This window comes from Crocuta crocuta, unplaced genomic scaffold (genome assembly GCF_008692635.1).
Source record: "Crocuta crocuta isolate KB4526 unplaced genomic scaffold, BGI_CrCroc_1.0 scaffold20, whole genome shotgun sequence".
NCBI classification, from domain to species: domain Eukaryota; kingdom Metazoa; phylum Chordata; class Mammalia; order Carnivora; family Hyaenidae; genus Crocuta; species Crocuta crocuta.
The window spans coordinates 555,719-568,280 of NW_027527932.1; the positions used below are offsets into that span (position 1 = coordinate 555,719).

General features: G+C 35.2%; 1 protein-coding gene across 5 annotated transcripts in view; it reads left to right on the forward strand.

The window, feature by feature from the left end:
* Window positions 1-12,562, forward strand: part of ARFGEF1 (ARF guanine nucleotide exchange factor 1) — a 150,079-nt gene that overhangs the window by 63,178 nt on the left and 74,339 nt on the right. For all 5 annotated transcript variants that reach the window (XM_077751762.1, XM_077751763.1, XM_077751759.1 and 2 more), the window contains one exon: window positions 944-1,054. In XM_077751762.1, coding sequence (XP_077607888.1) covers window positions 944-1,054 — 111 coding nt within the window. The remainder of the gene's footprint in view (window positions 1-943; window positions 1,055-12,562) is intronic.

Sequence of the window (12,562 nt, forward strand, 5' to 3'; positions counted from 1 at the left end):
TCCTGTTTTTTTTTTTTTAAATTTTTTAAAATGTTTTATTTATTTCTAGGAGACAGAGAGAGAGAGACAGCGTGAGCAGGGGAGGGTCAGAGAGAGAGGGAGTCACAGACTATGAAACAGGCTCCAGGCTCTGGGCTGGCAGTCAGCACAGAGCCCGACGCGGGGCTCGAACCCACGAACCGCGAGATCATGACCTAAGCGAAAGTCGGACGCTTTACCGACTGAGCCACCCAGGCTCCCCCGAGCCTTCTTGAGATATTTGCATCATTTCAAAACCTAGCCATAGAAATCCTGTTTTTATCTGCAAGCTAACTCTGGAATGTCAGGGTTTATCAGTTTCTCTTAAGTTGTTCAGAAGTTCCGATGAGCATTTATATCTGTTTGATTGTTAAATTAGAGAAGGAGCCCTTTTTTATTTATTAAAGTAAATTTTACATTGGATATGTAGATTCTTTTGGGGAAGAAACAGGAAGGAAGGGCTGGAATGCACTGGTGGAGTCCCACGTGGCCTGGTGTCTTCGTCTTCACGGACTTTACAAATGTTAAAGCACAATATTATTGATAAACTGAATAATTGATCAATGCAGGCTTTAGTTACATTTAATCTATTACTTGATCAGTGTGTCAGACATGTTAGAAATGTTTCATTCAAAATACTTTAAAATGTTTAGCTTCTAAAGGAATAATGTAGAAAATTTGCTTAAGTTGAATGATCATTTAATAGTTATCAGATGAATCATTTTTTAAGTTGACATAAATTTATAAAATATTTTAAATTTGATATAGTTATGAATTTTGAAGGTTTAACTTGTAATTTGCTTCTAGTTTCATGTATCTGTTAAATTTTCTTTTATTCTTAATTTCTTAACAAAGTTTTTAATTTTAAATGTTGAGTAAAAGTTTCCAAAAAATTAAAGTTTCCTTGGATTTTTATTTTTTAAAGCATTATCTAAAAATGACATATTATATGATGGAGAAAACCATGACTGTGAGGAAAAGCCACAAGACATCGTACAGAGCATTGTAGAAGAAATGGTGAACATCGTTGTTGGAGGTAGTGTATTTCACTCAAAATTAGTTTATTCTGTCTTTGATATTTCATCTGACTATGGAGACTATATAATATGTGGAACGAAAAGGGCAAATATATAAGCTCTTTCTCAAATTAGAGTATGTGTATAGAAAAAAAATATTTAAATGTCTTTAATTATTGAAGAGTTACTCTTTTTTTCTCCAGGTTCAGTTACAGTCTTATATAAAAATTCGTTATTCCCCCTCCCCGTTGAAAAAAAGTTGATGCCATTTCGTTGTTTTGTTTTTGTGTTTTGATGGTAGTGGTATATTCTTTAAACTCCTAAATGTGAGAAACTTTATAAACTAAAAAATATTTAAATTAATTGAGTTTTGAGTGTTCCATATCTTTTTTTGAAAAAGTTAGGCTTTTTTCTACCTTTATTGTCACAACCAAGGTATAATTGATATAGGGGCAGTCATATCTTATGGATTGTATTATAAAGATGTTATCTGCCATTTCCCATAAATAGTATTATTTACAGATAGAATTAGATTTGAGACTAATCCACTGAAGCTTATTTGATTCATGGTAATTTGCACAGGACTAAGCATAGAACCAAGCATAGAACCTTGCTACGTATACTTCTAGATGTAGGATTAAATGTACAGTATGGCTCTTGAAAGAGCGAGAATAATACTGTTTCAGCCATACCTAACTCTCTCTCATGTGAACATCCTTTCTAAGAATATCTTTTCTCCTTTAATGCAAAACTAGAACCAGGCATTCATCTGATTGCCTTCTTGTTTTTTCATCTTTTCATTCAGCAAATACTCAGGAAGTACGTACAGTTGTGTGGCACTGTAGGAGGATACAAAAGTTAATCCAAGATAGACCATGCTCTGGAAGAAGGGGGTTCTGGAATGTATGTATGTAAGACTAATACAAGGTATAAAGTGATAAGTGCCATTAGCAAGAAATAGCTAACATCCTGTTAAAATTTTTCAAAAGTGATTATTTCTAAAACAATCTGGGAGGACTTCATGTAGGAGATGACACTTGAACTTAGATTGTATGGATTCACACAGGTTTGGGGAGTGGTATTTGATATATTGGAAACTCTGTTCGTTTCAGGTCTAGAAGAGAGGATGGTTTGGGAATTGGCAGGTGGTAGTTTGGCTGAAGTATCAAGTATATGATGTCATACAATAGAAACTAAGGTTAAAGAGATCTTCTTTTTTTTTTTTAATGTTTATTTATTTTTGAGAGCGTCAGAGTGTGAGTTGGGGTGGGCGGTAGGGCGGTGTGGAGAGACAGGGAGACACCGAATCTCAAGCAGGCTCCAGGCTTTGAGGTGTCAGTACAGAGTTCGGTGCAGAGCTTGAACCCACAAACACCGTGAGATCATGACCTGAGCTGAAGTCGGACACTCAACCGACTGAGCCACCCAGGCGTTCCTCTTCTTTTTCTTAAGTTTATTTATTTTTGAGAGAGAGAGCAAGGGAGGTGAGCAGAGAGAGAGAGAGGGAGAGGGAGAATTCCAAGCAGGCTCTGCACTGTAGCACATAACCTGAGTGGGTTAAGGGCTCGAACTCACGAACCATGATAGGATCTGAGCTGAAATCAAAAGTTGAACACTTAACTGACTGAGCCACCCAGACACCCCTAAGGTTAAAGAAATCTTAAGCTTTCTAATTAAAAGTTTAGAATTTTAGACTTCATTCTATCACAAAATGAGTTACCATTTTGGATTTTTTAACTAATAGATGGAATGATTAGAATTATTCTATTAGACGAAGGTAAGTGGAGAAGCAGAAATGACCACAGGAGACCAGTGCAGTAATGGAATCCTCAACAGGACAGAAACCGTGGAAATGAAGAAAATGTGAAGAAGAAGTGAGACAATGAATGTCGAATCAAGTAGACTTTGCAGCTGGGGTGCCTGGGTGGCTCAAGTCTGTTACATGTCCAAATGTTGATACTGGCTCAGGTCATGATCTCAGTTTGTGGGACTGGGCCCTGCATCCAGGCTCTGTGTTGACAGCGCAGAGCCTGCTTGGAATTCTTTCTTTGTCTCTGTCTCTATCTTTCTGCCCCTCCCCTGCTGGCTCTCTCTCAAAATAAATAAACTTTAAGAAATCACTAAAAAAAAAAGACTTTACAACTGATTAAATACCTTGCTGAAAAACAAATTATAAGGCGTGTCAAAGACCCCAAGAATATCTCAAGGTTTTGTGATTCACTAGAGGAACTTACAGGGCTCATCATAAAATTATACCCTCCACTAAAATGTTTACTGTGTAAATGTACAATACAGAATCATCAAAGGGAAAAGGCATATGTGGCAATGTCTGAAGGGAATCAGGCCCGTACTTCGAGGAGCCCTCTCCCTGGAAAGTCACAAAGGAAGCTTGGGCGCGTGGCTACCAGAGCGGCTGAGTTAGACTCCGTGCCCAAAGTTTTGTTGGCGTCTCTACTTGCATGTACCCAAATTTCAGATTTCCACAAGGAAAGCTGATATTTAGCATAAACCATATTATTTGTACAAACATTTGAGGCACAGTAAGCCACTCTTACTGGTTTTGGGAATAGTGAGAACCCTCCCAACCACCCTTCCCGGTGCCAGCCAAGGACCAATCTTGACTTTCTAAGGACAGGCAGCCTTGGGTCTGCTATGTTAACTCTTCTCTACGTGGGTGGTCTCCCAGTTGCTGAGCCTAAATGGGTAGGTGGATAGTTGTGGAAATGGTAGAATTAAATTATGTTGGAGGAAAAGTTGGCTTGGGGGGAAAAAGTACTAATTTTTTAGTGCACCATCCATGTGGAAAATTCATGATATACATAATAGAAATCTATACATTTGGCCTAAGATAGCAAGAAAAGTGCTATAGATGGGAGTCATTCTGTTAGAAATTAGTAGTTGAAGCCATAAAATATTTGAATGGGCAAGAGACTAAAGAAGAGGCCATGATGCTGGGGAGTCTGAATTTAAAAACAAAAACCCTTATAGACCTACAATGAGGGAAGACATAGCATTATGTGCCCATGCGTTCTTTAGAAGTTTAGTAATACGTACTATGGGATGGCAAATTATGTCCCATGAGCCAAATTTGGCCCATTGCCTATTTTTGTAAATATTGTTTTCTTAGAACACATGCTCATTTGTTTATGTATTGTCTAGAGTGGCTGTCTTTGCGCCAGGAACCATATGGCCTACAAAGCCTAAAACGTTTCCTCACTGGCCCTTTGCAAAAAAAAAAACCATTTACCAGCCTCGAGTACATGTCAGTACAGAGTGGGAAGTGAAATTTCCTTGATTTTTTTCTGCCACTTTTTACTTAGAACACTTTCATACGTAGAGAAAAATCCAAAGAACAGTGCAATGAACACCTGTATGCCCTTTCTCTGGATTCACTAGTTGTTGATACATTCGTTGTATGTGTGTTTAAGTAGACCAGCACACATACTTGTATGTAAATGGGTGTGTTTTGCTTGCCTTTGCTGAACCATTTAAAGATTGGTTATATATATCCTGATGCTTTACTCCTGTACTTCAGCATGTATCTTCTAAGAATAAAGACATTCTCATACATAACCATAATTCAGTTTCACACCTAAAAATATTAGCACTATTTCAAGGATAGCTAATATAAATACTACATTTTATAATGTCCCCAAATTCCCAAAATGTCTCTCTTGTATCCTTTTTCTCCTTTTCTCTTTTAAGTACAGGCCCAATCTGGGCACCCTCGCTGCATTTGACAGTGTCGCTTTGGTCTCATTAGTTTAGAATAAGTTCTCTTGCCTTTCCTCCCATCTTTCATGATATTCACCTTTTTTTAAAAGAGTATGAAATTGTCTTGTAGAATGTTACACATTTTGAGTTGATAGGACATTTCCTGATTTAGATTAAATTAAATGTATTTGGCAAGAATACTGCATAGGTAATGTTGATACTTTTTATTATATCATGTTACCCACATTAATGATAATGTTTGATCACTTGTTTAGTGATGAGCACCAAGTCTCTTCCTTGTAAGTGAGCATTTTTCCTTTTATAACTATAGTTGACCGTTGGTAATGAACTACATAAGTGCACCATATGTGGATTTTTTTTCCATAAATACAGTACTCTGAATGTATTTTTCTTTTTTTAGTGTTGATTTTGAGAGAGGGAGAGAGAGAGGGAAAGGGAGAGGGAGACAGAGACAGAGACAGAGGATCCTAAGTGGCCTCTGTACTGACAGCAGAGAGCTAGATGTAGGGCTCGAACTCATAAAGTGCGAGACGATGACCTGAGCTGAAGTCCAGGGTTCAACCAGCTGAGCTACTCAGGTGCCGTATCTTTCTTTGTTAAGTGGGCTTCACACCCAATATGAGCCTTGAACTCACAACCCTGAGATTGAGACCTGAGCTGAGTTGAAGGGTCGAGTGCCTACTCAGCCCCCCAGGCACCCCTGTATATTCTCTTTCTTAATGATTTTTTTTAATATTTGTATTTATATTCTCTAGTTTTATATTTACATACATTTATATATTTTTACTTGTATAAACTTATATTCTCTTTATATTTTTATAGTTTTACTTATATTTCTATATTATCTATTTTTATGTTTCTATATTTCTATAAATTTACATTCTCTTTGTATTTATGTTTATATTCTCTAGTTCTATATTTATATTTATGTTCTCTAGTTTACTTGATTGTAAGAATACAGTATATGATACATGTAATATACAAAATATGTGTTAATTGACTGTTTATGTTATCAGTAAGACTTCTGGGCAACAGAAGCTATTAGTAGAGTTTTTTTGGAGTAAAAAGTTATATGTGGCTTTTCAACTATTTGAGGAGTCAACATTCCTAACTTCCGTGTTGTTTAAAGGTCAACTGAAAGAAATAATTTGAGAGTGATAGTTTGAGATCATATGAGGATCCATTCATTTAGTGGTTTTAGCATCCATTGATGATCCTTGACTCACTTAGATATTACATTCATTGGTTACCAAATAGTGATTTCATAATTCTAACATTAATTGACACTTTTCTATGGAGAAGAATGCTTCCCCTTAAAAGAAATAATACTGTGAGCTCATGAATTCTTTTGTTACTCAGTGTATTATAATCATTTACCATCATCATTCTTTGTTCCTTATTTGGCCAGTAAGAATCCAGCTCCTGTGTCTTTTTGATGTGATTCCATTATCTTTGAGCATTTCTTATTTTCTGGGGAAGTAAGAGGTTTTAAGCCAAACATTTAACTTTCCCTTGCCTCAGCCCTGGAATCAGTTAGTTCTTTAAGGAGTTTTTATTCTTTTTAGTGGGCAGTTGTATTTAGAGACTAGATGTGCTAGTGGGGTGTTGTTACTTCTTGGCCTTTCCAGTGTACAGAGATAGATCTACAGTCACAAATCATATTGATAATTTCAGTTCACATCCAGTGCCATTAGGTTTCTTTTCATCTTCCTGCATTCCATATTTGTATCTCCCTTTTCCCACAGTAAAATCCCAGGTTCTCAGCAACAGTGTACCATTACCAGCAACAACTAAAGCTCAAAAAAATTATATGCATGTATAATATACATATATAACATAATTATATACTAATTATATTATATAATGAAATTATTAATTATATAACAAAATATATTAATAAATAAATATTTATAATATGTACATATATGTATATTTAGATACATGTATATTTACATACATATATAATAAAATATATGCATATATATGTATTTAGAACATTTCCTACTAATGACAAATAATATACTATTTATAATTACAGAATTTACAGTAGTAAACTGTATTAACTGTTTTGTTGATTTAATGTAATTTATTTTTGTTTTTATTTTTTATTTTAGGGAGAGAGAGAGAGCGCCAGTTGGAGAGAAGGGCAGAGGGAGACAGGGAATCCTAAGCAGGGCTTGATTGATGCAGGGCTTAATCCCACAACCTGATTTTTGCAAAAACTTTGACCTGAGCCAAAATCAAGAGTCAGACACTCAACTGACTGAGTGTCATCCCCATGTATGAAGATCTCATACATGATTCAAAGTCAAAATTATATATAACATTGACTCAGAGAATTCCTTCATCCATTTCTTCCTTTGCTGACATACCTTCCGTAGGTAGTCACTTTCATTAGCTTTCAGTTTATTCTGTGTGTGTGTGTGTGTGTTTGTGTTTCTCCCAGAGTAACAAGCAAGTACTCTGATTATTTCTCTTTGGCAAAATATTTTATGTCTCTTTTTTTTTTTTTTTTTTTTAGTTTTCCTTTTTTTCGTTTAATATATTCTAGGAATCTTCCTATTTCAGTTGATAGAGATTTTCCTTATTAGTTTTTCTCTTGTTCTCTGCATAATACTCTGTTATGTGGATGTGTCATAGATGCTTCAGCCAGTCCACTACTGACAGGAACTTTGGTTGTTTCCAGTGCTTTGCTATTGCAGGTATTGCTGCATTGTGTGGCCGTATATGTCTGTATTGTTTTGTTTTTGTGGGGGTTTATCTTGAGGAAAGATTCATAGAAATGAGACTACTGGATCAAGTGGTAAATGAGTATGAAAATTAATTAGCTATTGCTGAGTATCCCATCACAAGTATTGCACCATTTGGCACTCTTACCAGCTATGTTTGAGGATGCCTTCTTATCCATAATTGCCAGTGGAATTTAAAGTTTTGAATTTTTGCCAACCCGTTAGGTGAGAAATGTATCTTAGTTTATTTTTTTATTTCCACTGTATTTAATGTTCAGTGTTATATTCGTGAAAGGTATACAGTATAGTCATTCAGCAATTCTCTACATTACTGAGGGCTTATCATAAGTGTACTCTTAATCTCCTTCACCTATTTCACCCATCCCCCCTTCCCCTCTGGTGACCACCAGTTCTCTACATTAAAAGAGAGTCTGTTTATTTCTCTCTTTTTCTTTGTTCATTTGTTTTGTTTTTTAAAGTCCACATATGAGTGAAATCATATGATATTTGTCTTTCTCTCACTGACTTACGTCACTTATCATTATACCCTCTAGATCCATCCATGTTGTTGCAAATGGCAAGATTTCCTTCTTTTTTGTGCCTGAGTAATATTCCATCATACACATACCACATCTTTATCCATGTCTTAGTTTGGTTATAATTTGCATTTCTCTATGAGTGAAATTAAATATGATATGTAAGGACCATTGTATTTCTTTTTTTAGTGAATCATCTATTCATGTGTTTTGTTCATTCTGTCAGGTTTTTATCCTTCTGCTATCCTTGTTTTTTTCCCCTTAATTTTTAAGAATCCTTTTTATATTAGGATTCTGTGATATATTTAGTGAATATTTTCTTTCAGTTTACTATTTGCCCAAGTCCTTTGATTTTGATATGGTGTCTTATGCTCTGCAGTTTTTTTTTTAATATTTTTCCTGCATACGTATGTTAAAATCTAAATGGGAACATACTGCACTTACTGTTTAACAGTCCGCTGTTTCACATACTGTAGTTTTTATTTCATGTCATTTGTATTTCATTACATTCATGATCCATAATTTAAATAATCTGTTAATACTAACTTTAGATTATTTCCAAGATTTTTCTTTTTAAACCCTGCTCTAAGGAGCATTCTTATTATAGGTATCTTTTAACACTTTAGGATAAACTTCTAAAAAAGGAATACTTTTAAAAAAGGAATACTTTGGGAGCACCTGGGTGGCTCAGTCTGTTAAGTGTCCAACTTCGGTTCAGGTCATGATCTCCCAGTTTGTGGGTTTGAGCCCAGCATCATGCTCTGTGCTGAACGCTTGCTCAGAGCCTGGAGCCTGTGTCAGATTCTGTATCTCCTTCTCTCTCTGCTTCTCTCCCGCTCATGCTCTGTCTCTCAAAAAAAAATTTTTTTTTAATTAATTAAAAAAAAAAGAATACTTTGATCAAAGTGTATAGGTATTTAAAATTTGTGTGCTTTGTTTAATATCACTTTACCAGATGAATTATATCTTACTGTTTTAATTTGTGTTTGATTACTTGCAGGGTCAAAACACAGGGAGCAGTCCTTATTTTTGTAGGTTAAATATTGGCAGTTTCTTGATCCAACTGAGTATCCATGGGCTATTTATACTTTTCTGAATTGCCTATTCATTACTTCTTACTGACTTCCTTTCAGTTTCTTGGTTTTTCTCTACTTATTTCAAGGTTTATTCATATTAAGAAATTAACCCCTTCTCAGTGCATTTTAAATATATTGTCTAGTCAGTCTTTGATTTGTTTTCATTTTGTTTAGCCTCCTGCTTAGGTTATTGTTCTGAGCAGAAATTTGACCACATAAAAAATTTAACAAATAATGCCTTTTTCTTTGTGAGTTCTGTTTTTGTGTTGCTTAGAATGGATTTACCGCAAAACTACAGAAATATTCTGCTATACGTTTCTCTAATACTTTTTAAATTTTTTCAATTCATATCTTTAATTCATCTGAAACTAGTTTTCATGTATAGTATGAGATTGCATAGCTAACCTATAGCAAAATCCTTTCCCAATTAGTTTGAAATGCCAGTTTTATCCTACATGATTCTGCTTGAGTTTTCCTCTGTAGCCCAATACCATTTATTTTTATCCAGTGTTGAATTGTTTAAAATATTTTAATTTTATAGTTCATTTTGGTCTTTGTAGTGCAAGTCCCCCATCCCCTTGCCAGTCACTTTGTAAACATCTGTTAAATGTATGCTACATCACCTTAGAACCAATTCATTTAATTAAAATTGAAAGTTTATTAGTGATTAGAGTCGTGTTGTATTCTTAAGGTAACTTGGGGAGATATGTCTTCTTTGCAGTATTGAACCTTCTTATCCAGACACAGAAGTTTCTTCAGTCTTATCTTCTATGTCAGTCAGTAAAATTTCATTGTTTTCTTTCCTTGGCTCCTTCACATTTCCTGTTAAATTATTTCTATATTTTTTGTTTCAGTTTAAAAAAAAAATTTTTTTTAATGTTTTATTTATTTCTAGGAGAGAGAGAGAGAGAGAGACAGCGTGAGCAGGGGCGGGTCAGAGAGAGAGGGAGTCACAGACTCTGAAACAGGCTCCAGACTCTGAGCTGGCAGTCAGCACAGAGCCCGATGCGGGGCTCGGACCCACGAACCGTGAGATCATGACCTAAGCGAAAGTCGGACGCTTAACCGACTAAGCCACCCAGGCGCCCCAATGTTTCATTTTTTTTTAATGTTATTTATTTTTTGAGAGACAGAGAGAGCGAGAGAGCGAGCGAGCGCGAGAGCACAAATGGGGGAGGGACACAGAGAGAGAGACTCAGATGCGAAGCAGGCTCCAGGCTGTCAGCACAGAGCCCAACATGGGGCTCAAACTCACAGACCGTGAGATTGTGACCTGAGCTGAAGTCAGATGCTTAATCGACTGAGCTATGAAGGCGCCCCTTTTTTGTTTTCATTTTGATAGTATTTTGGATGACTCTTTTCCCCCCACGCTTTCTAATTTATTTAGTTTTTTCATTTTCACAGTTTAAAGTTGCATATAAGATTACTTTATTCCTGTATCTTCTCATTTGTTTCTTTCTTATAGTTGCCCTTTTCCTTTCTTACTTTGTTAGATTTGGCTTTATGTTCAAGGGTCTTTTTGTGGTCTTCGTCTGGTTTTAGTCTAGTGATAACCATCCTGCTGGGTGAAGGCCCCCATGGACAGCTCTGCCATTTGTTTTCTCTCACTGTACTTGTTAGTGTAGCTGACCTGTTTCTTCCTATAAACCTGAACTACTTTGCCGGTTTGCGGACTTTGGTCGTGTACAACCTTTACTTCCTCATCCTTTTGAATGGGCATGGATCAAACTGTTTACTTTTGTCTCAGCTCTTTGGAAAGATGAGAAGACATAATCTCCCTGCAAATTGTGGGAAGGTACGTGGAAGTGACTTTAATGGTTCTTGCTCTGGTCAGAAGTCACAAAGGGATTGAACTTCATGTTGACCATTGGCGCTTCAGCGATGGCCACGAATGGCTCCCACTTCCTAACTTAATTGGAATATAGGAAAACCCTTGTTTTTCCACATTTACCTCCTATTTATTCACCTTCTAAACTCTGGTATTGTTTCTAAGAGTTTTTTATTAGATTATCTCGGGTTTTTCTTGGTGAAAAATGTATTTTGTCTTTGTTTCTTCTTTTACAGTATTTATTCCTGATTTTTGTTCTTTTGTTTTTATTACATAACATTGGTTTGAACCTCTAGAAAATAGTGAATAATGTTAGTGATGGCAAGGAACCTGTTCTTTTTTTTTTTTTTTTTAACATTATTGCTGTATTTCACTAGGAAGTTTGATAATTGCTATTGTTTTCTGGAGGGTACTCTGTCAAATTAAGTATATGAGTGTGTGTGTCTGTGTGCCTGGGTGTGATTTTACTTTTGTTTTTTCAAGTTAATATTAACTTGAATTTTTTCATACCAGTGAAAAATACCAGGCCAGTAATTATCAAACTTACTGATGAAATATAGCAATAATGTTAGAAGCATTACATTTGTGTCTTGTTTATATTTTTCTTAGTAATTTCAGTGGGATCCATCAAAGGAGAAGTTAATTTTTAATTGACTCTGTTTACCATCTTGAAAACAGAAGTCTATACTTATGTTTAGGGGACAGTAGAGTGAGAGTTAGAGGAGAAAACATAGAGAATATCTAACTCTATTTAAAGGACTTTCTGTGCTTCCCAAATAACTTTATTTGCTTTACTTATATTGATTCATTTAATCCTCCCACTAGGGTGTTTAGATGCTGGCACTATTCCCTTTTTTACAAGGAGAAAATTGAGAGATTTTAAGTTGACTTGCAGGAAGCAGTAAAATGAAGATTCCAACTCAAGAATGTTTTCCATTTCTTTTGAGAAATTTCCTAGGATGGGAAAAAGGAAAGTGTCATCAGTGAACATTGATTATTTCTCTTAGAAATTTGATAAAAAGGAGAAAAATGGACAGTAGCAGAGGTATAGCAAGAGTTGAAGGAAGATTTTTTTTCAGGAAAAGATTTGAATATGTTCAGTAATGAAGAGGATTCAGTCATATATATATGAAATTGAAAATGTAATGTTACAAGAGAATACTTAGGGAAGGAAGATACTAATAATGAATGCAAGAAGACATGAATTTGAGGGTGAGTAATAGTTCACTTTAGAAATTCAAAGGGATATTTTTTCCCTAGAAATAAGAGGGAAGAAAAAGATTATTGATGTCAAGGAACTTCATGGTGGGACAAGGAAGGCTGAGGTAGCCTACCTACTTCTTAGTTAAGTTACCGACTTCTTAGCTATGTAGAAGGTGAAAGTCATTTGTTAAGGGAAAGTAAGGGGGACAGTAGGAGATGTAATTAGGTACTGAGGGAAAATGGAACAAGCTTTGAGGGATTATTGATTTCCGATAATCGTTATTAAATTTTTTTTACTTCTTCCAGATAATTCTTTTATATTAAACATCTATAAGATATATGTAATAAATAGTATGTATTTAAAAGCTGTAACAGATTTAGCACATAAATACATATATATTATACATATTATATATATATA